General features: G+C 51.0%; 1 protein-coding gene across 1 annotated transcript in view; it reads right to left on the reverse strand.

The window, feature by feature from the left end:
- The window catches only part of SLC25A21 (solute carrier family 25 member 21), a 131584-nt gene that overhangs the window by 14966 nt on the left and 89986 nt on the right, over positions 1-26632 (reverse strand). Inside the window, exons 2-7 of the mRNA XM_078857995.1 lie at positions 24366-24414; positions 9883-9966; positions 7057-7123; positions 5172-5231; positions 3746-3853; positions 1353-1517 (exon numbers count right to left, since the gene is read on the reverse strand). Coding sequence (XP_078714121.1) covers positions 1353-1517; positions 3746-3853; positions 5172-5231; positions 7057-7123; positions 9883-9966; positions 24366-24414 — 533 coding nt within the window. The remainder of the gene's footprint in view (positions 1-1352; positions 1518-3745; positions 3854-5171; positions 5232-7056; positions 7124-9882; positions 9967-24365; positions 24415-26632) is intronic.

Genomic DNA, 26632 nt, shown 5'->3' on the forward strand with positions numbered 1-26632 from the left:
GGGGCAAGTGCAGCAAGCAAGTTGCACCTATGAAGGCCGCACAGCACGCGAGGGGGTGGGTGGCCAGCACAATACTAGGCCGGCCGTCTGTTCTCCCCAGTTGAGACGTTTACACCATCTCACCAGCTACTCATTTGAGGTTGAGTCGACCTAAGGGAGGCTCAGGACCGGTTGAGATTATCGTCACTTGTCCGGGAGCTGGAATCGAACTCGGGTCACCACACACACACACGCGCACACACGGGCGCAAGTGTTTACCAAATGCACGACCCCGTGTGTGGTGATTTCGCGGTTTGTTCTCTGCACGCTCCGCTGTCAAAACACGGGTGGAGGTGGGGGCCCCAGCATCTCGCCCACGTGCCGCGCGGGCACCACGAGAGGTCGAGAGGACCAAGGCCCACGGGGGGGCCGGACGCGGCCCACGACTTCAATTCATCGGGCCCACCTACTGCCACTTCGACCCGAAAAATAATGATGGTCATCCGTCACTGCATCGAGCATGTTAGCCGCACTAATCGGGCGCTGGAGGGCAATATATATATGTTTTACCTGGCCACACATTAATGTGTCGTGAGTGTAAAGATGAACACATCGATTACATTAAGGTGTTTTTTTGTTGTGGTAATTTTCCCAATTACTGTGAATTGTGCAATAGACGCCACGCGACGAGATTGAAGATCTATTCGCATATTGCACAGCATTGCAACTCCTTATGTTCGTGGACGGCTCACGAACGTGGATATCCCAGAGCTACGTCTCAGTTCCCTTCAAGTGGCAACGCAGTCAAACTAACATGTCAATTTCTCAAGGCTGGAACTTAGCCAAATTCGTTTAAGATACAAATGTAATGTTACAAGATTGTGCGTGTATGCATGTGTGCAGTTATTGGTAACCAGGCTAAGGACCATCTTACTCACGATACTTGAGGACCACAGTTGAATAATTATCAACTCATCTGCCTGGATTTGAACCACTGATCTCTGCAGGGCCAGCTCAGCGTTGTGACCTCTGAGCTCATCTGATTTCTCCAGTCTAAAATCAAGTTTCTGACTCTGACCACCTAGTAAAGGAATCCATTTAAACAGACGGATCGAAGAAAGGACGCCGTCACCTGTTAGCAGGAGCGATGCTTTCAGATGCGCTTTCGCGTCCATCTGGAATGCTCTTACTTCCGGTATTAGGAAGCCACTGGGCGCTACGCACTTTTAAATTACTTTCTAGATTGAAAACGAACTTCTTTAGAACTACTTTTTTGCGTTTAGTTTGTTGTGCTTCCCTCTGCACCGCCGATTACCACGGTTGGCTACGCACGGGTGCGAAAGAAGTTCACACGCACGCGCACGCGTACGTACCTGGCTGCAGGGGACGATGTCCTTGACGTTGTGGTAGAAGCCAAAGTAGATCATGTTGAAGACTCCGTGTCGGCCTAGGGTCGCTGTCAAGCCCTTGTTGAGGCCCCGCGTCCCAAACCCGTCGCGCCGAACGATTTCTCTCGCGGTCGCCCATGTCGATGGTTGCTGTGCACGCAAACGCGGGACGGGGGGAGGGGGGAAGGGGGAAGAACTCCACTGAAATGATAACTCGATGAAAAAATTGCAGACGATTTGCGTCATTCGCGTTCAAACGATTCATTGTTGCTTCTTCGGTAACATTTCTGACCGGAAACTTAACTTTCGATTTAAAGCTTTCGTGACTGCAGGGATTCATATTCTTGGTTCTTTCGGTAAAGTCACGTATTATTTTATTATTTCCCTTCTACGTGACTTTACCGAAAGAACCAAGAATAGGAAATTTAACTGTTTTTTTATTTTACGAGGTAAGGCCCACTGAGCTGTATAGCTCTTTTTCAGAAGCGACACAAAATGATGGCGAAACGTATAGCAGCCAAATACTCTGAATGCGCATTTCTAAATGTGAAGGGAAAAAATTGGAGGGCCCGCAAAAAAATCCACACGATCACAGGGAATCATACAAATATGTGCATCGGGGTCGGGATCGAACCCGCGACTTCCTGTACACCAGGCGAGGTAGTTAACATCTCGCCACCGTGGCGAGATGCTAACGTTGCCTGGTGGCAGAATTGATATACGGACACTTCTTGAACCATTAAGTAGCGAACACGCCCTTAAGAAGTCAAAAGGGTTTGGCACTTCAAGAACGTGTCAATTCAAACCTTTTCAATTGTTAACTTTCTTACACTGTCCCTGTCAGGGTCCCCAAGTGTAACTTGCAATCTCCAACTACAATTCGGTTAACCTCTCTGCCATCCTCTCTCTCTGCTCTGAAGAAAGCCCATTGCCCAAAACGTCAGCCCATGATAAATATATTTTTTTTGTTACAAGGCAGAGTTGATGAACGTAGCAATATATTGATCTGTGCTTGTGCAGCAAGTGGCAATGCATTCTCTGAATGTGTTGCTGGATTATTATTAGACTGTACGTGCATCCAAGCACCATCCAGCCTTAACCCCTGCTTAGCTTTCGAGATTTGAACATATCCGGTGCATTCTGGGAAATGTGGTCATAAGCAATCACTGTACAGTATAACTAAAAATCGCATTCGATAAGAATGCGTTTATGTTGAACTTCTTTCGCACCGCACGTGGCCAAAAGTGCTAGGGGCAGGCAGCTTTGTGGGTCAGTGTGATGAGACAAAGACAAAGATCCCCCGTATAGCCTTAACAGACTGTTGGGGCAAGTGCTGTTCGCGAGCACCAATGAAGGCCGCAACGGTACACGAGGGAGTGGGTGGCCAGCACCACGCCCGACCACCTCTGTCTCCCCAGTGGCGATATTTACACACCGCACCAGGTACTCATTTGAGGCCGAGTCAACCTAGGGGAGGCCCAGGACCGGTTCAGATAATCGTCACCGGTGTTGGCCATGAGCGGGAATCGAACCCGGGTCGCCGGGTTCGTAGCGCAGCGTAGCCGTAACCGCTCACACAACAACAACCACCATTCGCCACTAAGTGGCGGTGACGTCACCAAGACGCTTGTGCCAGACTATGTGCACCTTGAGGCCACGTGAAGTGTCGAACACCCGCTGGCAGGAGGTCACGGGGCAGACCCAGGTGCCACACACACTCACTCACACACACTCACTCACACACTCACACACACTCACACACACACACTCACACACACTCACTCACACACACTCACACACACACTCACACACACACACTCACACACACTCACACACACTCACACACACACACTCACACACACTCACTCACACACACACACTCACACACACACACACACTCACTCACTCACACACACACACTCACACACACACACTCACTCACACACACACACTCACTCACACACACACACTCACACACACACACTCACACACACTCACTCACACACACTCACACACACACACTCACACACACACACTCACTCACTCACTCACACACACACACTCACACACACACACTCACACACTCACACACACTCACTCACTCACACACTCACACACACTCACTCACACACACTCACACACACACACTCACACACACACACACTCACACACACACACTCACACACACACTCACACACACTCACTCACACTCACTCACTCACACACACACTCACACACACTCACTCACACACACACTCACACACACTCACTCACACACACACACTCACACTCACTCACACACACTCACACACACTCACACACACACACAGAGAGGTGAACGCAAGTTGCGCAACCTTTGGCGGTCCCCATTGCCTCACCTCTGTGAACGTCGTTCTCTGAGCCTGCAGGTTCACCTTGACCACCTCGAAAGGGTTGATTACGATGGCCTCGGTGAGACCCGAGCCCAGCCCGGCGAGCGTGTACACCTTGAGAGGAACGCACGCACACACCGTCGCGTCGCGGTTAGCACACTCGACTTGCAGAAGTTGCAAGCCCAGAGGTCACCGCTAAGATCTCCCACAGCGACATGTTTCTTAACTCCCCTCGCAAGACAAAGATCCCCCGTATAGCCTTAACAGGATGTTGGGGCAAGCGTCGTTAGCGAGTAGCACCTATGAAGGTCGGCACTGTGTCACACGAGGGGGTGGGTGGCCAGCACCACGCCCGACCTCCTTTGTCTCCCCAGTGGCGACGTTTACACATCGCATTTGGTACTCTTTCTAGGCTGAGTCGACCTAGGGGAGGTCCAGGACCAGCCCACAGCTGGATTTAAGGCTTCCCCGATGAGTGTGTATGCAAGTTGAACTTATTTCGCACCATATGTAGCCAACTGTGCTTATCGGAGGTGCGGGGGAAGGACAACAAACTAAACACAAAACGCAATTATAGAGTAATGAGTTTTCAGTCTGGATTTAAAAGTGCATAGCTCCAGTGGCTTCCTAATATCGGAAGTAAGAGCGTTCCAGACGGCCGCAGAAGCGCATCTGAAAGGGCGCGATGCGGTGGGCGACTTTGTTCGATGGCTAGCAGCCAAAAGAGCGTCAGTCATGGAGGTTGTTTGACCGTGCGTCACCACGCAGAGCTAAGAGAGGGGTTGGTTGAGTGTTCAAGAGAGGGTAGGAAGGGGGTCCCAGGACCAGTTGGGATATCGCTCGCCACTCAATGTCAGCAGCGGCAGGGAATTTTAACTCTCCAGGGTCCGTAACGCAGTGCGCTAACCACTGCGCCACCACTCCGACCATATTTACGGTCGCTGTGGAATTTCTGACATAATCAAACGAACGCTCGACTTTACTGCCCTTTCACAGTGAATGCCTTACACCGGAGTCAATACGTACAGTACCCCCTCGTTATTTGCTACATGCTCGTGAAGAGCATCTTTTGCGGATAATGATATTCGCCGACGGAAAACCTATATTTGATCTCATCACTTTATCTCCCATCACTTTTATCTCAACGCGTTCCCTCTCGTGCGGAGGAGTTCCAGATGCGATTCGCGGATAGCCAAAACAACCGCGGACGGCAAGTTCGCGAACAACGAGGGAACACTGCGTGAGACATCGGTGGGCATGCCACCGGCCACGAAAAGTGCTGACGCAACACGCCAGCAGGCGAATTACTTCACGCGCGCGGGGCCCCTCCCGGCATTCTTTGCAACCAGCAGCAGCAGCAATAAAAAAAGGAACGGTCGAGAGAGAGAGAGAAAGAAAAAAAACAGTCGCGACGTGAAGAGTCTTCACTTACCATCCCCGCGGAGACAGGAGTGAGGTTAAGCAGCTTCTTATATTGCTCAAAGGTGAAGAACTGAGAAGAGGAGTGGGTTGGGGTGGTGGGGGGGGGCAGCATTGGGGGCAAGCGCAATTCATCGAAATGTCAACGAGGGCTGAAAGGTGCGCATAAATTACCCGCACAATCACGCAAAACCGAGGGCCCTTGACGCCGCCGCTCTCTCGTGGCACCACCAAAGGTCCCCCGTGTAGCCCGCTAGCAGACTGCGAGGGCAAGTGCTGGAGGATGGACGAACCGCGTGGCCACTGTTCGTGGTTTCCCCAGCAAATTCACGGTCGCCATCGTCAGTGTGCTAACACACGCAGCAACAACAGACTGTTGGGGCAAGTGCTGTTAGCGAGGTCCTATGAAGGGCGGCACGGCACACGGCGCGGGTTGGTTGCCAGCACGACGCCCGCCCGCCTTTGTCTTCCCAGCGACGAGGTGTACATATATTATTTGGTTCTTTCGGTAATGTCACGTAGATAGGAAACTAATAATAAAAAATGAAGTGAATAAAAATAAAAATGATAAAAAATTAAATTAAATTTAGAGGCTGAGTCGACCGAGGGGAGGCCCAGGGCCGGTTCAGATATTCGTCACTGGTGTTGGCCGTGAGCGGGAATCGAACTCGGTGTGCTAATCACTGCGCCACCGCTCCGCGTCAACGCGCCAGGGGGTTCCAGTGAGAGAAAGAGAGGCACATCCGTAATTCTGTAACGTGCATCAATAAACTCAACGCATTCGTGACAGACTCGCTGCCATGACAAGGGCAACGTCTAAATATGACGGCTGACTTTGTGGGCAATGAGCCTTCATCTTGTAAAGAAGGCCGGAATGTCGCCTATTTTATACGTCTTTTCTTTTACCGCAGTGTTATTGATTTTTTTTGTAATTTGGGCTTGTGTACCACTGCCGACGCAGCATCACAAACTGTTTTTTCAGAAAGTTGCAACGTGCACCGGGTGTTACTTTTTTGGAGCAAATATCATAATCCTCATAATCCTGCTCCTTGTGTGTGTGTTAAAACAAATGCCTGTGGATGTGGCTCCTGGATGGCAGGCGTATCACGTGGTCAGAGGTGGCGGCACCCTTGCACAACTGCACATTTGAAGAGCAACTAACCGTCGTTTAGATTATTGGGCCTTTCGGTAAAGTCACGTAGATAGGTTCAAAGAAAAATAACAAAAAATAACAAAAAATTACGACACTTGTGTTGCGATCGAAACGTCGTAGTTATTTTTGTAATTTTCTTTGAACCTATCTACGTAACTTTACCGAAAGACCCAGGAATATGAATTCCTGCAATCACGAAAGCGTTAAGTCAAGATTTGGCCGTCGTTTGTTTTGTTTGCGCCCTAAGGGTGTACAGGCGAGTGAAATGTATCGACGAATGAAGCTACCGTGTAGGTTTTCACGTTTCTCATGTTCTGCCACACGTTGTCCGACGTTTTGCGCTGCGAGCTTCTCCAGGAACCGAATTAGGTGAATTCAGTCGATTCAGTTCGTGAAGAAGCTCTCCACGCGTGAAGCGAAACGTCGGACGCGTGGCGGATGACACCTGTTTGAATCGTGGGTGGAATGGCTAAAGCTGCGACGGTAAGTGTGTTTGTGGTGATGATAGCAAGTGGGTCGGCCCTGTTGAAGAGTGAACTGAATTAAGTCATTTCACGCGGCATCGCGGGTACAACCAAACAGTCGCGCGCGCACGCACATTCCGCTCCCCATATCAAAACAAACGGCTTTGAAATAAAATATGTATTTAAAAAAGGAATGATGCGATGCAGATCTCCTTTATCCTTTAATTCACGGTGGAGTGAAATATCGCGAGACGGGGTTGTGTTTTTATTTTTTTTCGTACCTTGACCGCTCGCTTTGGTGTCTCGGCTAAAACGGGCGGCAGTAACCCCTTGTAGAAGGACAGCGGCCTGATTTGCAATAAAACATCAAGAGTGCAAACATACCATCAGACACAGGGATGGCGGGGATGGGGGCGAGACAAAAACCCCACACAGAAGACAACATCCTGGTCAAGTCCTTTCTTTTTTTACAAATATGAAAAGCAGTTAACAACGACTTCAAGTGTCAAACGAGGCCTCCTCCTCCTCCTCGGCGTGTCTCGCTACTGCTTGGGAGCTGCGCGTTCATGCCACCTCGGTACAGAACATCAACAACAACGGGGGAGGGGGGGGGGCGGCGAACCAACGCACCCGGTGCAGCGATTCTAAAGCATATATGAGAGAATACACATCGCCACGCAAGTTAAACATAGCACGCGGGCAACGCGAATGCGCCAGTGGTAGACACCGAATATGCCGAGCTTGAGTTGCAGAGCAACCGGAGAGGGAGGGGGGAAGGGGGGGGGTCCAGCATTTTTTTTTATAATTTAATCGGTCATCATCACCGGTCATGGTTAATCCACCGCTTGATGAAGGCCTCCGCAAGCGGTCGCAAATCTTTGTTTTTTATTGCACTGCGATGCAATGGAAGATCAATGTGGTTCATGCAAACAGGCTTACTGCGTCGCTCCGTCTCCGCTAACGCGACGCCTTCTGTGCCTCCTTTGGCTGCCCACTCCTTTGTTTGTCTTTTGGTTTCACGTTAACTTACTTTGTGCGAGTAAATAACAACAAAAACTCCATTCAAATGCATTTAGAAAGCTCATGAAATCATCGACACCGTCTTTATTCGTCGATGGGAGGCGCGGTGGCGCGGTGGTTAGCGCACTGCCGTCTGAAGCCAACCAGCTGAGTTCGCTTCCCGCCCACGGCTAACGTCAGCTGGCGGGTCGTAATCCGAACGGGGTCCACTGACGGACGCCGTTCAGATCACGAGCATAAGAATAGATGTCAGGCGCTAAATACACCGATGCATGGTGACGCAGAGTAAAGCAACGAAGTCGCGCCGCTCGAATCGGGTGACTCATTGCGCAGACACCACGGGACACGGCGCACGGCAGCGGTGCGTTGACGTTGTCACATTATGCTCGCTGCTCACAAGATGTTTCGTGGCCACTGCAGTGCGGCCTAATGGGAACAAGACATCAGCGGGGGTGGTGGTGGTGGTGGTAGTGGGCGGTGGGGATACTCACACAAACAACACACGCCATTGACAGGTACGGCCACGTCTGTGAGCACCTATTAAGGGCAGGCAACTTACGACGTGGTGGTGATGGGGCCAGCGTCATTAATTCACGGCTAACGTCTCGAATTGAGCGTGTCGTCGTTGTCGTCGTTGTCGTGCTACTCAATATAATCCGACGCTTATTTTAGGCCAAGTCAACCTAAGCGCACCCCACACCAGATACGAATACCCGAATTCACATTTGAAACGAATTTATTTACAGCTGCTTTGTGTGTTTCGTTTGTTGTCTTTCACCCGATTAGCGCGGTTGGCCTACGCACGGTGTGAAAGAAGTTCAAGGTGCATACATACATACAGACCCAGCTGACAAACACGCCATATATGATACCGCACGAAGCGCGAACCATATCGTTTGAACATAGATCAGAGACACACACACCACACTTGTCTCATTCTCCACGATGGACATTCTCACACACACACACAGAAGACGAGAGAGAAAACCCGAAAAAAAAACACAACTCAAGGGGGTCACGGGCTTTTTTTTTGGTTGTTGTGAATTAAACCGTTCACAGTTGGAAAGTACAAAACAGTGTGAACGATAACTCAGGAGGTTAGGGCTAACTGTGTGTACACAATTTAGCCGAGGCCCACATGCCGCGTGTCCACATGAGCTAATGCGGCCACAAAGCCGTTTCCTTCCCTTATTTATTTATTTCGTAAAGGGCTATCGATCCAGCGCGCCGTTGAGTACACTTGCAGCTGATTAGCATGGATTACTTTGCTCAAGGGCTTGGCAATACCCCCACTGCGGTCGGGGCCCGGTGCTGTGGGGAAATGCTCGGCCACAAGGTCTGTAACAATTACCATAATCACACAAACAAGGTAGACTGCCATAAAATCACCTCGTCATTACTTCACAAGTGGCTCTTTAGGACTCGAGCCAAGGCATAACCACTTGATGCCCATTATTAAAAAAAGCATTTCTTTTTACTGAAGGAGGAAATAAATTAAAAGGCGAGAGAGAGAGAGAGAGACGCACACACACACTCACACACAAAGCGACGGTGACAGAGAGAGAGCGAGAGACGGGAATGTGCGAATGACGATGCATTTGTACCGCTCGAATATTAAGATTCATTTTCCATCGGGCGAAAAAGTACTAATGTCAAAGGTAAACGGTTTTAATTTTGCAATCCGTCAGCCTGCTTGCCGCCTATGCAACCTGGTAAAAGGGGCAACTATTGCCTCGGTGCCGATTGACGACGTGAGCATGGCAACAGGAGTTCAGCCTCAGCACTGGCTGGCATTGTGTGTGCCAGGGGGGTGGGAGGGGGGGGGCTGGGAGGACGTGGGGGAGGGGTGGGGAGGGAGGGAGGGGGGAGTGACAGAACAAGCAGAAACCTGACCCCGTCCTCTTGACCCGTCTCAATAGGCACATGTTGCTTTGCTTGTGTCAACCTTTGCGTGACAGCCAACATATTAATTTCTCCAGGGCGGAGGAGGCGATATGGGACGTGCTTACAGGTAAGGGAAATGTAATATGGGGACGACCTATTTGAGTTACAACGACAACAACAATAAACACAACGGCAAGACATACCCCTCTTTGCGATACATTGTCCGGAAACAATCCGCCAGACTTTTGTAGCTGTTCGGGTCATTTTTGCCACGCTGAATTTGAAATCTGCAACAACAAACAACAGAAACCACCAATCAACACACAACAACAACAACAAAAAGTAACTCTGAGTCGTAACACTTAACGACGAGAACAACAACAACAACAAACTCGGGTTATGAAACACGTGCCTCTTATTCTTCTTACTGCGTACGGCTGATGTAGATGCGTGTCTCCTCCGTATTTGTGGATCGGGGTCATTGCGGCGTTGAACGATGCACGGCCCGTTACTGGATGACCACAGTCGCCACGCTATTACCGGAGAGTTGTTTTTTATCTTCCATTTGTGCATCATCATCATCATCATTAGGTAGCACCGCATCTGTAGCCACGGTTTGTGCGGCGGACGCGATTTAGGGTGGGAAGATCAAACCCAGAGATTTTATTTTTTCTGCGCAGATCGTGGCAAATCGACACATCCACGAATTTCTATTCTTTCAACAACATACAAAACTCCCTCCAACGTTCCCCTGACGTCCACGTGAGATCGCGTGGGGTAGGGGGAGGTGATCATTACACTCTTGCGAACACGCGGGGGGGGGGGAGGGGGGGGCGACGAGGGGGGAGGGGGGAGAGGCGAGAAAGTCAGCTGAGCGGAGATTGTTTATTGCATCTTCGGTGCTTCGTCGACAAGGTTTTATGTCGGTGGCGCAAGAGGGCATCGACATGAAAGTGGCCCCCGGCTGGCGGCCTTTACGAGCGGGCGTTAACGCGACCACTGGCAGGGCCCTTTCATGGGGATCTCCGGCGCCTCGGCAGGCCGCGGGCCCCCAACCATTAAAGCCGCACGCGCACGCGCGCGCACGCACGCGCACGCACGCACGCGCACGCCGCTCTCGGCTCTTAAAGCAGCCGGGGGAACGAGGATCATCGTCACGAGCTGCGAGCGAAGATGCTGGCCGAGGATGAGGTGGTCGAGGAAGATTGAGTTTTTGATGGGCAGAATCGCGCCCGTAAAAACGTGTATTATTATGATGATGAGGATGACGAGAGGGGGGGGGGGTGACGCGGAGGAGAACGAGGTGGTTGAGGAGGATGAGGGGGGCAAGGAAGAGGGCGAGAGGGAGGATGACGGGGAGGAGGAGGATGGCCACTTCTATTCTTCACATTTTCCAGCCCATCCAGACACAGAGAGGAGTATTCATAATCGCCACCGCCATCGTCGTCATCAGTGGGTCAAACACACACATACGCACAAACGTGCTCGCACGTGCACACGCGCAAACAAAAGTGTAAATCAAGGGCAGAGAAAAAATAAATTCATTATCGTCGTCGTCGTCATGATCGATATCGGTGTTCACACGAGGAGGATGGGGTACCCCGTGTCCACTATTATTTTTTTTCCCAATGTTCAAACACACTCAACAAAGGCAAAGATCCCCCGTATAGCGTTAATAAACTTTAGGGGCAAGTGCTGTTAGCGCGCACCTATGAAGGCTGGCACGGCACACGAGGGGCTGGGTGGCCAGCGCCACGCCAGGGCGCCTTTGTCTCCCTAGTGGCGATGTTTACACACCGCACCAGGTTCTTCATTTGAGGCTGAGTCGACCTAGGGGAGGCCTAGGACCGGATCGCATAACCATCACTCGTGTTGGTGGCCATGGGCCGGAATCGAACTCGGGTCGCCGGATTCGCAGCGCAGCCCCCTAAACGCGGCGCCACCGCTCCCGACAAATGTTCACGGACACAACAGGCGTGCACACGCACACATTCAGCATGTCTGCATCCCCATAAACCTTCAGCATTAGTGCTCCAAACAAAATCACCAAAGTTGCTGGGTAACATGCCATATGGGGATACAACTCTTAAAATAAAGGGTCAAAAGACAAACAGTCCTTTATAAATACTGTTCACAAAAGACACGTCTATTTCTTTCAACTGTTATATATTGTCGATAAATGTTGTGATGTCCTGGTGCGGCGGCTAGAATAATAGAGCACGTTTCTTAATTAGGGCCCTCACCCACCCCTGGCCACACGAGTCTGTCCACCCAGCAGCCGAACTGGCTTCACCACAGCGAGTTGATCGGCAGGTCATGTGTGCGGTGTGGTAAAGTGCGGGCACTCCCCAACCTCTTGCAAGACGTCTGTGCAACGAGGAGGAATATGGAGAGAGAGAGAGAGAAACAAAAAAACCCCTCTACAGTAGCTCTCTAGGGCTCCCATCTAGTGGAGACCCTTCCACCAGCAGTGGCTCGGGCAAGCAATTGCAGCCCTGCGCCTTCGCCACTGCCGTATATGTCAACAAGGCTATGGGACATGGGGATGACATGGACCTGTCAATCCACGGCTGGATAGCTCACAGCTAAAAGAGACACCGTGAGAGAGACTCGGAGTCATGATGAGGGGTGGGTGGGAATAGGAGACTACAGTGATCGTTCATTTCTCGAGATTTATATTATTGGTTCTTTCGGTAAAGTCACGTAGAAGGGAAACAATAAAATAATAAAAATATAAAACAATACAATTCTCACGACGTTTCCACTGCAACACAAGCAATCATCAGGGGTGAAAAACACAGCAACTTCGTGAGAATTGTATTGTTTTATATTTTTAGTATTTCATTGTTTCCCTTCTACGTGACTTTACCGAAAGAACCAAGAACATGAATCTCTGCAGTCACGAAAGCTTTAAATCGAAATTCTTGCGATTTATTCACAAGTCTTGGTCTTCGTATGTTCCTTTTTTGGTCTCATCCACTGCTGGATGAGGACCTCCCCACACGCGACAGGAAATCTCAAGCCTGCGTGCTTTAAGGGCAGAGGCAATGCCCAATGTGCTAATCGTTATGATGTATGTGGGAGCATAGTAAGTGCAGTACAACAATGCCAGCGAGTTCTTCATGGACCAGCATTCTCCTCCGGTCCTGCTTTCATGTTTCCGCGCCGCGCAATTTTTACAAAAGTTGGTAAGAACCGTTAAACTTCCCGTCATAAATCAGCACGAAATACGGGCGACGGATAATTTCTCGGCGAATTTTCGTTGCAAAATAATCGGTCGGGTGTTCTTTTAGCGGTGAGCGCGAAAGCGATGGATTTTTTTCTGTTGCCAAAAAATAATGAGCCCGCATGAAAAAAATAAAAAGTACGTGGACAAAAACTGTCACGACATAAATGTAACCCGTAACGGCGGCCGTGCAACACCGAGCTATTAAAATAGACGAGGGAAAAAGCGCAGCCCTGCAAGTTGCCTGCTTATGCCACTGCCGGGCGGAAGGGCCTTGACATCGCGATGACTCTATAGAAGCCCCTCTAGAGGGTATTTTTGGCCTACTCTTCCACGCTGGGCAGATGTCTTGTAAGAGATGGGAGTACCCACATTTTGCCCCACCACACTCGACCTGCAAGTTGACTGGCTGTGGTCTACCTATGCGTACTGATGTGGACATACAGAGAAGTGTGGGGGGGGCGATATTCAAGACATTTGAAACTTGTTTGAAACTTGTTTCAAATGCCACGGCGGGAGATTGCATCGAACCAGCAACCTCCAAATTGCACCACAGCAGAAACACTATTACAAAAACATGTTTTTACAATCCTTTAAAATATATATATATTTCTTAACGAATCACAGCCACTGGGAAGACAAGCACCACGCATCGTCCCGTTCTAATAAAACAAAAACAACACTTAAACTTTCCATTCTTCGTTATTTGTGCTGTAAACATGGGATTCCGCGAGTGTTGTTTACGGTAAAGTTTTTGGACAAAGCGCCAGGGAAGACCGGTGATGTGTCGTGGCCACCGTGGGCAGCTCTAAAGCCTTCACGGGAAGTGGCAGCGCACAAGGGATGAGCCGTAGCACTCGGGCGCGATTCACCGATCCGTCACCACAACGCCGGGCTTAGGGTTTCTCATTCAGGGTCCGATGGCCCACAAAAATAAAAGGGGGCCCCACCTATAATCCTCTCCCCCCCCCCTCCCCCACAACTCGCCCCGGCGTCAAAACACGTCCCGAGATAAGACGACGGCGTCTGCACCAGTCACGGGATTTCGCCAAAATGCCGTAATCCGACGAAAGGTCTCGTGGGATGACACCTGGAAGGGGCCGTTGGTGCCACGATATTCCGCACAGACGCGTCATCGCGCGTGTAGGGGACCCACGTGACCGCCACAGCAGCAGCCACAGCAGCAGCCACAGCAGCAGCAGCTACAGCAGCAGCAGCTACAGCAGCAGCAGCTACAGCAGCAGCAGCTACAGCAGCAGCAGCTACAGCAGCAGCTACAGCAGCAGCAGCTACAGCAGCAGCAGCAGCTACAGCAGCAGCAGCTACAGCAGCTACAGCAGCAGCAACAGCAGCAGCAGCTACAGCAGCAGCAGCTACAGCAGCAGCTACAGCAGCTACAGCAGCAGCAGCTACAGCAGCTACAGCAGCAGCAGCAGCTACAGCAGCAGCAGCTACAGCAGCAGCAGCTACAGCAGCAGCAGCTACAGCAGCTACAGCAGTAGCAGCTACAGCAGCTACAGCAGCAGCAGCTACAGCAGCAGCAGCTACAGCAGCAGCAGCTACAGCAGCAGCAGCTACAGCAGCAGCAGCTACAGCAGCAGCAGCTACAGCAGCAGCAGCTACAGCAGCAGCAGTGGGTGTACTCTCACGGGTGGTGTGCGCTCCTCGGGCTGTTTGTTCGTAAACTTGTATAAATCCACTGCTGGATGAGTGTCTCAACACACCACGTGTATCTCGAGCCGGTTGTTAGGATGGTGCGCGCCGGTTCAGATGGCGGACGGGGAGCTTTGAAGTGGGAGCGTAGCAGTATGATAACGGCAATAGATTTTCGCTGCACTGCATGCCCGCGACTGAACACCACGCACGTATGTGTCTATGTATGTCAGTAGCGTGACTGGCGTGGGGGCAGGGGGTGCCTTGCCCCCCCCTCCCCCCTGGTGATAAAATCTACGAGTTGGGGCCCCCTTGACAACCACCATGAGGTTTGTTTTCAACAGTATCGGGGCATCACCTGACCGATTTCCGCACCCCCTGAACTGATAATGTAGTTACTACGCCACCGATGGATGTATGTATGATGAACTTTCTTCGCACCGTACATTGCACCACAAGCATCCGCCGCGACGTCTTTGTGCCCGGCTGCGGGCGGGCGGGCAGGCGGGCGAGCCCATTCAAGCGCTGTGCGCGCTCAACGCCTCCTTAGCGTCTCAGAGCCGCCGAACATCGGGCGCGTTCCTGGGGTGACCGTGGTGGTCCTGGGCTCGAGACTGCGTCGCCTGTGCCGCGCGGAGGAGGACGTCGCCGGCTCGATTGGACGCCGGGAAGGGTGACAGAGGTGGCCGACACTCACCCAAAGCTCTGCCCTCTGCACGATCAAAGGGCGCATTTGACTTCCAGCTCCTGCTGTGAACGGTCAATTGGGCATTCACGGTGGACACCTTCAACGTTAAACTCGCTCCGTATCCTCCAAAGGAATGGATCATCCAAGTGGGTGTGCGTGTGTGTGTGCGCGTGCGTCTCTTATCACCTGTGCGATGCCTCGTTCGTGAAAGCTCGATTGCCCGAAACGTTACGCTCTTGTGCGTTCCACGGTGAGATGGGTTTTTGTTTTTTTTATCGAAGCGGAGCTTAATTTTGTCGAAATTGCAACTTCAAGCGACGCCGTGGCTGAGCGGCGCGGGGACGCGATGCCCTCAGTGTTAGACCAGAGGACGCCGAAAGGCGATCAGTACAGAGGCAATGCGAGCATCAACGTGTCAATAGCTCGGGTTGAGCAGTTATATATTTGGGACCGTTTTGCTTCGTCACAGGTTTCTGTTCGGCGTTTTAACATCTGAACACACGTGTTTCATGACCACGCGCGGACGTTGAACATCTCCTGCGGACGTCATTCGAAAACATCGCGCGCCGGCGTGACGATCCAAACTTAGCAACGTCGAAGCATTGAACCAATTGGAATCGCACAGACAGGGGGGGGGCAACATCACCCCCCCCCCCAACCCCCCCCCTCTCCTACTGCGGAACGACTGCAGACCGTGTCTCTGAAACCCCGACAGCGCCTTTCCTTGCGTGATCATCGCCCGTGTGTGCTAGGGGGACGGTGCGAACACCGTGCAAACCCATGGTTGTTGTTGTTGTTGTCGTTGTTGCTGTTTCATTAACTTCATTTATCTCTGCTCTGAGATGTCAGGTGAGCACTCTTTGGAGGGCATACAAAATGTGGATGAAGTTGTTTTAGCTAAAGTCCTCCAGAAGTAGTTCTTTGAAGTTATATTCCGTGGCCATTATCCAACAATGGGTGATGATGCACTGTGACATGCAATTCCACACCGGTATTGTCTTCAGCTTATTATTTTACTGTTGGGTTTTGTGATGACCATAATACCACAACGACATCTCGACAAATATATGTTTCGGTAAAAAAATACTTTCGTATCACGTAAGTTAAACAATGAGAGGAAAAAAATGTGTTCTTCATAAAGTAATATTTTTTTCCCTGATTTTAATTGACATGTACTCATTTTTTTTTCTTTTGCGATGAAAGCATCGACTGAAGCAATGCGTAATTATTTTACTCCAGGACATCACGAGGACCATATGGTTCCAACAAGACGGATGTGGCTTATTTATCTAGAAAAATGCAACCATTAGTTTCCTTTGTTTATTTTTTATCCTTCAATGTGAAATATGAAAGAAAAAAAACTTCTTTATTTTAAGTAGCAATCAAAATCAGGGGCCATAATTTTACAGTTTATGTGCGGCCACATGATCAAAAAATGCCGTGTGCTTTTTTTGTCGACCCTTATTTGGATAAACTCGCCCCCCCCCCGCCATAGGAATGTGGAATTTTCACCAATGGCTCGGGGTTGTAAACAGTTGCCGAGAACCGATCTCAATGCTCATATGAGCAGGAAACCGCTTGGAACAGCACACCCACCATTTCAAACACCTAAATCAGCACGATCATCGTCAACCATGGTCAATCGACTGCTGTATTAAAGGCCTACCCCCCACCCCAACCCCCCAAATCCGCCACCACCTTTCACGACCGTGCGATATAATTATCCACCCGTCACCTGCACATGAACCGAGTTCATCGCTCAATCTCCTGGTCGTGCGTCCCGCGATCGTCTACTACAACTCTATTTATAAAACGAAACCGTCAGCGAGTAGCGGGCGTTAGGAGAGGAGTTTGTGTCATGGGTCCAGCTGTCGGGACCGGCTCTCGGGACCACGATCAGGACCGCTTGTGGCTCAGGCTATCGGGACCGGCTATGGTGCCTGATGGGCGAGCGGGCAGGTGGCCACTATGTGCGGAATTTCATAACGAAGGCCCGAGCCGGGGCGGCCTGGGCAGGGCGGCTAAATCAACATCGGTCGCAGGCGGCTCGCGAGTGAGCAATCTGCGTCTCCCCCACCGCCCCCCCCTCCAAGCCGCCCCCCGTCGACTGAACCCCCCCCTCCCTCGCTGCTGGCGAAGTCTCCGAGGGACATTTGCGCCCCATGGCCACGCGACGGGCAACCGAGCGGAGCGCGTTCCACTCCCTGTCCCTCGGCGGTGTCAATTCTCCACGCTTCTTTTGCGCACTTCTTCGCCCCGTCGTTCCGTTCTCCGTGTCGACCGTCCGCGCGTCTGTTCTACACGTGCGTATCAGTCACGGTTCACTTTTGCCAAACTTTCAAAATGGGAAATCGCTCGATTGGGAAAACACAAAGCAATACACCTCCCGCCTATTGCGCAACGCCAGCAGTGCGCTCGTGAACGAAGCGTTAAGTCCCTGCGTGGCTTTCCCAGCACATTGCTATGCTGATGTGTTCCATTACATACACAAAGTACTGTATATATGAACCACAATCCTTTGGCGATCTCGTCACGGAGCGTAAACTATCACGCGAACTCTGTGGTCATCCTTGCAATAACAGCAGCGGTGGCTTCTGAACAAAGGCGGCGGTCAACGCATCGCGTGGCGCTTTCGGATGCGCCTCTGCGGCCGTCTGGAACGCTCTTCCTTCCGGTATCAGGAAGCCACTGGAGCTATGCACTTTTAAATCATACAGATTGGAAACGAATTTCTTTAGAAGTGCTTTTTATGTTTAGTTTGTTGTCTATCCCCGACACCACCGATTGGCGTGGTTGGCTACGTACGGCGCGAAAGAAGTTCAATGCACAGTACAGACATATACACGCAGTGGCAATGCTTTGTCGAGTGTGCAGGTGGTGCAACTACACCGGGGCAGCGGGCTATCAAGAAGGGGGTGGGGGTCTATATTTGCGAGAAGAAGACTCCATTTCGCTCTTTGCACCAGGGTCCCTGCCAGCCACGATAAGCCACTGTCTGGGCACCGCTTACATATGTATAATTTTCTACAGCGTTAATTAGAATGTCAACGTTGTGTATGTATGTTGAACATGTGCATGACATGTATGCCGAACTTCTTTTGCACCGTACGTAGCCAACCGTGCGAATCGGAGGTGTGGGGGAACGGAAATAACACTCAAAACAAAATTAAAACAAATATGTCGCGCTAAAAAACTCTGCCTCCACTGGTACCGGACTGCACGGTTGCAGTGTTAATTCTACTTCAGTTACACCGTACACGTACTGTGTGCAATGTTAAGTCCAGTACCTTGCATAAAACAACTTCTATACACACACACACACAGCGTGCTTCAAAAAAATGTTAACACTTCTGAGAATGGAGACCACCTGGAGAAGATTCGAGGCACGCGTTGACAATGATGGCGATCAAATGTAGACTTTTTGAAGCTCTTAACATACATTTGTTATCTCCATTAAAATCGATAGTTCCATATAAGTGTTAACATTTTTTGAAGCCCCCTGTATATCTGTACCCGGCACACCACATCCACAAAAGCTCTTGACATGGCCGTGGCTACCAGAAATCGCATGTCGACTTCGAGTGCGTGTGACCACTCTGAAGCCCTCTGTGGACCGCTTGTACAATTGACCAAAAAAATGCAGGGTGGGGGGTGGGGTGAAGTGCATGTTTTACGTCAATTGTACAATCAGTGTGAGTCTGACAAATAAATAGATGCAAAATCATAAACAGGATGACCCACATCGTTGTACGTCACGAAATATGAGACAATAAACTATGAGGGACCGTGCAAGTAAAGTTATGCACGCTCACATGCACAAAGATGAGGACGCGAAACTCTACAACACCTCGTGGTTGCCGCTCATGGTCGCGACTCGAAACTCGAAAACAACAAAAATGTCTGCGCTATCAAAATCCCCACTGTCTAGACTTTTGATATGACCACTGTCCAGACTATTGAGGTCCCCACTGTCCAGACTACTGAGGTCCCCACTGACCAGGCAATTGAGATTCTCACTGTCCAGGCTATTGAGGTCCCCACTGTCCAGACTACTGAGGTCCCCACTGTCCAGGCTATTGAGATCCCCACTGTCCAGACTACTGAGGTCCCCACTGTCCAGGCTATTGAGGTCCCCACTGTCCAGACTACTGAGGTCCCCACTGTCCAGGCTATTGAGGTCCCCACTGTCCAGACTACTGAGGTCCCCACTGTCCAGGCTATTGAGATTCTCACTGTCCAGGCTATTGAGGTCCCCACTGTCCAGGCTATTGAGATTCCCACTGTCCAGGCTATTGAGATCCCCACTGTCCAGGCTATTGAGGTCCCCAATGTCCAGGCTATTGAGGTCCCCAATGTCCAGGCTATTGAGATCCCCACTGACCAGGCTATTGAGGTCCCCACTGTCCAGGCTATTGAAATCCCCACTGGCCAGGCTATTGAGATCCCCACTGACCAGGCTATTGAGGTCCCCACAGTCCAGGCTATTGAGATCCCCACTGACCAGGCTATTGAGGTCCCCAATGTCCAGGCTATTGAGATTCCCACTGTCCAGGCTATTGAGGTCCCCACTGTCCAGGCTATTGAGATTCCCACTGTCCAGGCTATTGAGATTCCCACTGTCCAGGCTATTGAGGTCCCCACTGTCCAGGCTATTGAGGTCCCCACTGTCCAGACTACTGAGGTCCCCACTGACCAGGCTATTGAGATTCCCACTGTCCAGGCTATTGAGATTCTCACTGTCAAGGCTATTGAGGTCCCCACTGTCCAGGCTATTGAGATTCCCACTGTCCAGGCTATTGAGATCCCCACTGTCCAGGCAATTGAGGTCCCCAATGTCCAGGCTATTGAGATTCCCACTGTCCAGGCTATTGAGGTCCCCACTGTCCAGGCTATTGAGATTCCCACTGTCCAGGCTATTGAGATCCCCACTGTCCAGGCTATTGAGATCCCCACTGTCCAGGCTATTGAGATCCCCACTAACCAGGCTATTGAGATCCCCACTGTCCAGGCTATTGAGATTCTCACTGTCCAGGCTATTGAGGTCCCCACTATCCAGTCTCTTGAGATTCCCACTGTCCAGGCTATTGAGATCCCCACTGTCCAGGCTATTGAGGTCCCCACTGTCCAGGCTATTGAGATTCCCACTGTCCAGGCTATTGAGGTCCCCACTGTCCAGGCTATTGAGATTCCCACTGTCCAGGCTATTGAGATCCCCACTGTCCAGGCTATTGAGATCCCCACTGACCAGGCTATTGAGATTCCCACTGTCCAGGCTATTGAGATTCCCACTGTCCAGGCTATTGAGATCCCCACTGTCCAGGCTATTGAGGTCCCCACTGTCCAGGCTATTGAGGTCCCCACTGTCCAGGCTATTGAGATCCCCACTGTCCAGGCTATTGAGGTCCCCACTGTCCAGGCTATTGAGATCCCCACTATCCAGGCTATTGAGATCCCCACTGTCCAGGCTATTGAGATTCCCACTGTCCAGGTTATTGAGATTCCCGCTGTCCAGGTTATTGAGATTCCCACTGTCCAGGCTATTGAGATTCTCACTGTCCAGGCTATTGAGATTCTCACTGTCCAGGCTATTGAGATCCCCACTGTCCAGGCTATTGAGGTCCCCACTGACCAGGCTATTGAGATTCTCACTGTCCAGGCCATTGAGACTCCCAAAGTCCAGGCTATGGAGATTCCCACTGTCCAGGCTATTGAGATCCCCCCTGTCCAGGCTATTGAGGTCCCCACTGTCCAGGCAATTGAGATCCCCACTGTCCAGGCTATTGAGGTCCCCACTGTCCAGGCAATTGAGATCCCCACTGTCCAGGCTATTGAGATTCCAACTGTCCAGGCTATTGAGATCCCCACTGTCCAGGCTATTGAGATTCCAACTGTCCAGGCTATTGAGGTCCCCACTGTCCAGGCTATTGAGATTCCCACTGTCCAGGCTATTGAGGTCCCCACTGTCCAGGCTATTGAGATCCCCACTGTCCAGGCTATTGAGATTCCAACTGTCCAGGCTTTTGAGATTCACACTGTAACTGACAACGGGTAAATGAGTAATCATTCCGCGGTGCATTTGTTCGCGCACTGAATTTGCGATCAAGATGTTGCCAGATTCCACTCAAGCTCCCGGCGCGGCATAGTTCATATAGTCACACCACAGTTATCTGATCGCCGGGTTCATGTGCAGTGCCGTAAAGCGTGGGCAACTCCCACCACTGCCACCAAGACGTCTGGCCAGCGTGCGAGCGAGCAATTGCTCCAGCATCGGTGCGAGCGAGCAATTGCAGGGGCTGCGCCCACAACTTTTTTTCTTTCACATCCTCCACACCCACCCCTCTACCTTAAAACTTAGAGAGGCACAGAGAAAGGTGGAACACAGACAGAGTGGGCAGGCGGCGGCGGCGGCTCGAGACGCCTCGATGAGCCACCGAATTTTATCTCCCCACTGCACGCGGGTTAATAAGGCTAATGAGAGGCCGTTAAAGCTGATGGGGTTCAGATGGAGATCAGGCATCAGCTTCTTTCCTGTCACCAGCGCCGCACCGCGCCGACGCCAGCCCATAATTGGCCGCATAACGTCCCGCCGCTTAACAGGGCTTTCGACGGGGGGGGGGAGGGCACGGGAGCGGGGCAGGTTTCGTCATTCGGGGAAGTCGCCTCCTAACAGCGAACTTGCGCGCCGTAATCCACCGCACGTCCGGCGGCTCGGCTCGCACCGCTGCTACTCGCGCTCTGAGAGGGAGGCAGAGAGAGAGGCAGAGAGAGAGGGAGAGAGAGAAGAGCCATCGAGTTGCGGAGATCGCGGGCAACGTGGTGCGAGTGTTGTGCTGCTGCGTGCGTCGCACACACAAAGAGAAAGGTCCACCCTGTATCGCCTTTTAAACAGACTATTGGGGCAAGTGCGCTGTGAGCGAGTAGCACGTAGTCAACAGTGCTAGGGGCAGGCAGCATTCTGGGCCAGTGTGATCAGACAAAGATAAAGATCCCCCGTATAGCCTTAATGGATTGTAGGGGCAAGTGCTGTGAGCAGGCACACCATGAAGTCCGGCACGGCACACGATGGCATGGGTGGCCAGCACCACGCTCCGATGCCTTTGTCCCCCCGATGTTTACACACCGCACCAGGTACTCATTTGAGGCTCAGTCGACCTATGGTAGGGCCCAGGACCGGTTGAGATAATCGTCGCGGGTTGTTGACCGTGAGCGGTAATCTAACCTGGGTGTCTGGGTTCGTAGCGCAGCGCGCTAACTGCTACACTGCCGCTCACACCCACACACACACACGCGCGCGCATGTGCGCGCGCGCGCACTGAACGCAGTTGAGATTTTTTTTCTTCCTTTCCATTTTTTACAGATGACATAACTTTTTATGCAGAGTTGTAAAGGTTTGATCACCATGTAATTTGCTTACCCGCCTCGCCCTCACTCCGTGCAGCATTTATGCCCAAAAACGCAACGTATAGGCTGCCTTATTGCGTTGTACACTTTTATGCCTTCTCGCAATTTGAACGACGGGGCCGAGCCAAAAAAAAAATCTTGGAGCTCTCTCTCTGTGTGTGTGTGCCTTGAAGAGGGCTGCGTGTGCGGAATGTGCTGGGCAATGCTGATGTCATCCCGACATGCACAGCATGCTGGGAATCCCCGCTACGTTTTGCTGCCAGTTAGACACCCTCTTTGCGTGCATATTTACAGAAACTCGAGGTCGTGGCGCGGCTCGGGATTTTTTTTGTTGTTGACGGTGTCAAGGGCGCAATGAATAACATTGGACACGCGACCTCTTAGAGCAGGAGTCCACGACCCCTTGGAGCAAGGGATCGGCAACCTGCCGGCTCTGGAGCTGCGTGCTGACTCTTTGGGTTGACCGCCCCCCCCCCCTTTGCGGGGAGCGGTTTTTCTTTTAAATAAATGGTCAACGTAAATTAATGTAAAGATAATTGATTGACTATGATAAAAGGGGTTTTCCCCTTTTTTATGGCAACAAAACTGAAACCTTTTACAAGGAATCACGTCTGCATTAACCACAATACTTGCAGTCGAAATGCAAACAAAAAAACATAGTATGATAATATATGCATTGTCCTTGAAACTGATTGGTCCACACCAAGGGACGGCTTTCTTTTGAGCCTCGACTCAATTGGTGCTCGACCAGAGGGCGCTTAAAGGCGTACAGCTCAAAGACAATTCACTATCAAAGTAATGAGGGCTCGGGGTGAGCATCTACATCATTTGACCTCCTTTGCCAGTACCAAAAAAAAAAGGTTTCAGTTTTGTTGCCAGAAAAAAGGGGAAAAACCCAATTATTATATGTTGGTACTGGCAAAGGAGGTCTAATGATGATTGAATATGGCCAGGGAATGGGTTGTACTATTCAATGTCTTTGCGACGACAAGATATACAACAATCAAATTGTATTAACTACTATAATGAGCCAAGAATGTTTGTGTGTAACGCGCGTGACGTCACTCCACGTCGACCAGCCCCCCTCATTAATAATCATGAACAGGTGACGTCTTCCTATTGGACACCCCTCATTAATATTAATTATCGGGTGACGTCACTCCACATGGGGGGGGGGGGGGGCGAGGCGCCTCCTCCCCCGTCCTCAGCGTCAACTTACAACCTTCACTACAAAGGCAGAACCCTCACGTCACGTGATCTCCGTAAAGCTGTTGAGACATCGAAGTAAAAAGGACGTCATGATGAACAAGGGATTATAACCTTTAAAATGAAATAAGTCTGTGTCACCGCGCCCTTACAAATTGCACACGAATTGATGCAATGAATATCACGTCGCGGTCTGCTTTTCGCTTGCTAGTTTCAGATTTACTGCAATACACCCGTCCTTGGACGGGCAAAAGGCTCGTTCTTAAATAATAACTAAGGGGGGCGGGGGGGGATGGGAACTAAATAGACTCAGTTTATTCCAGCACCTACTTTGTTCATTTAAGCGAGATTTTGTGTTGTCATCTGCCGTATACCCGCTGCTTTGTGTCCAATTAGCTCTGCGTGTGATGTGGCTCCTCGTGTTCTTCTTTGAAACACTGTCAACCCATGTCTCGGAGAGAATAAGCGGCACGCTCCAGAGGAGCGCGAGAGAGAGAGAGGGAGATGAGTACCTCGTCTTCACCACGTCCAGCGGATGCATCAGACAGATTTCCACCAGCCCTGCAACAGAGGGAGACACAGCAGCCACTCAGGATCGCACAGAGACACAGATGTGGAACTCAACGATATATTTGGTGATTGCGGTGTGTCTCTCCCTGGTGGTCGCGTGGATTTTTTTTCTCCGGGTCCTCCGGTTTTTCCCTCCACATTTAGAAACATGCCTTTCGCTTATTTTGATCAATTTGCTGCTATAAATGTTCACGTGACAAGCCACTTTGTTGAGCTATTATTTGTGGCAATGCCACTTCCTCGGTTGGCTTTACCTGGTAAGATTAAAAAATAGTTTCGTTTTATTTTAACATTGTTTTAAGTGAGATTAGTTAACCTTTCCTATCCTTTGCACTCCTTTCAATTTTTTTTTTATTGTTTGTTGTTGCAACTGTCTTACCTGCCCCCACTAGACATCTGCCAAAGAGAACTTTAAATCTCATCGGATTCCTCCAGTGTGAATATTCAGAATCTGCTAACCGCCAGATTATTATGACTGCACCGCGTCAAAACCAATCATTGCCCTCCTAGACTCAATTCCCCGGGTCGCTCTTGCTAATGGCGCTCTATCCTTGTCTCATGTGTTCTCAACTCGTCAAACGACAGAAATAAACACGTGTCACTACTCATACCTTAATCTGGCGCTAAACCGAATTTTTTTTTTTGCTGCTGCTGTAACGGTATCTGCTTTATTTCTTTTTTTGAGGTACACAATGCAGTCATACTGAACGCGGATTTGCGTGCGAAACTCCGGTTAGAAAAGTCACGGTGGGTTTATTTTTTATTTTTGTTGTTGTTGCCATTTGTTCATTTTTTTTATTTGTAATAAAAAATATATAAACTAACAACAACAAAATAATGTCAGAGGCACTTTACAAGTTTTCTCAGTCGAAACACCGCAACTCAAACCTCGGGGAGGGGGGGGGAAAGCCACGTTGTTCTCTACCGTCTCACAAGAGAGAGAGAGAGGGAGCCGTGCGTATTCTTTACACGGAGAAATGTACGTGTTATTAAATAAATAACTACATATGACTACTCCCATTGCCCCTTGGGGGCTCGGCGTGGAATCGTCCCGGGTGTAATTGCACCGAGAGCTTACGGGAGACCCGGGGCCACTTTGCGGTGTTCTCAACGCATGTTCCAGAAAGAGAAAGAAAAAAAACACACACGTCCCCTCCACTGCATCCAGTTTCCTAACACAATGATGCAATCAAGGTCACGATTATTCAAATACATTTTTTTTTGCCTGCCAGCTGCACTCGGGCTAGACTCGGCGCAAGAGCGAAACGCGGGGATGCACCAAAAGGGTTGAACGTCGCTCAACGTTGGGCACTTTGCATTGACGCTGTGCCGACGATTGTCCCAAAACCCTGCCTCTTATCTCCTCTACGACGCCCCCCACCTCCCCCCGCTCAAATATCCCACACTGAGATCGCCCCGCGGAATCGCCCCGCGGGAATCGCCCCGCGGGATCTCAAATCCAGTGCGAGTCAATCTCACCGGCTTCAAGATAGACTCGCTCCTGCCTGCATCTCCCCTCTCATCTCACTCTGCTCCCCTCCGCTCACTGCCGTTACATCTCCCCTCTTATCTCACTCTACGTCCCCTCCGCTCACTGCCGTTACATCTCCCCTGTCATCTCACTCTACGCCCCCTCCCCTCACCCCCGTTACATCTCCCCTCTCATCTCACTCTGCTTTCTCTCGAAGCCTCCGGTCAACCATCGCTCAGTTGGAGGTCGCTCCATCCTCCTCTGCTGTCTCCCCACGCATACGTCTGGAACTCCCTTCCCCGAACCGTCCGTGCTGTTCACTCCATGCCCCTGTTCAATTCCAGGCACAACTGACTGCCTCTACCAACATAAAACATTCCCACCAATGTTGCTGCACGCGTCTCGAGGATCGGTCACAATGAGACGCTCCGCGATCTCGAATCACAGCGCATTGCCGTTATACAGCACGAAGTGCAGTCAGGCACATTGCGGTTTGCGAGACGGGAGGGTGGTGGTGGTGGTGGGGTTGAAGAGATGGGAGAGGCTGGTGGTGGTGGTGGTGGGGCTGAAGAGACTGGAGAGGGTGGTGGTGGTGGTGTTGGTGGTGGAGCTGAAGAGATGGGAGAGGGTGGTGGTGGTGGTGGTGGTGGGGCTGAAGAGACTGGAGAGGGTGGTGGTGGTGGTGGTGGTGGTGGAGCTGAAGAGATGGGAGAGGGTGGTGGTGGTGGTGGTGGGGCT

This window comes from Lampetra fluviatilis, chromosome 7 (assembly GCF_964198595.1).
Source record: "Lampetra fluviatilis chromosome 7, kcLamFluv1.1, whole genome shotgun sequence".
Lineage (NCBI taxonomy): Eukaryota > Metazoa > Chordata > Hyperoartia > Petromyzontiformes > Petromyzontidae > Lampetra > Lampetra fluviatilis.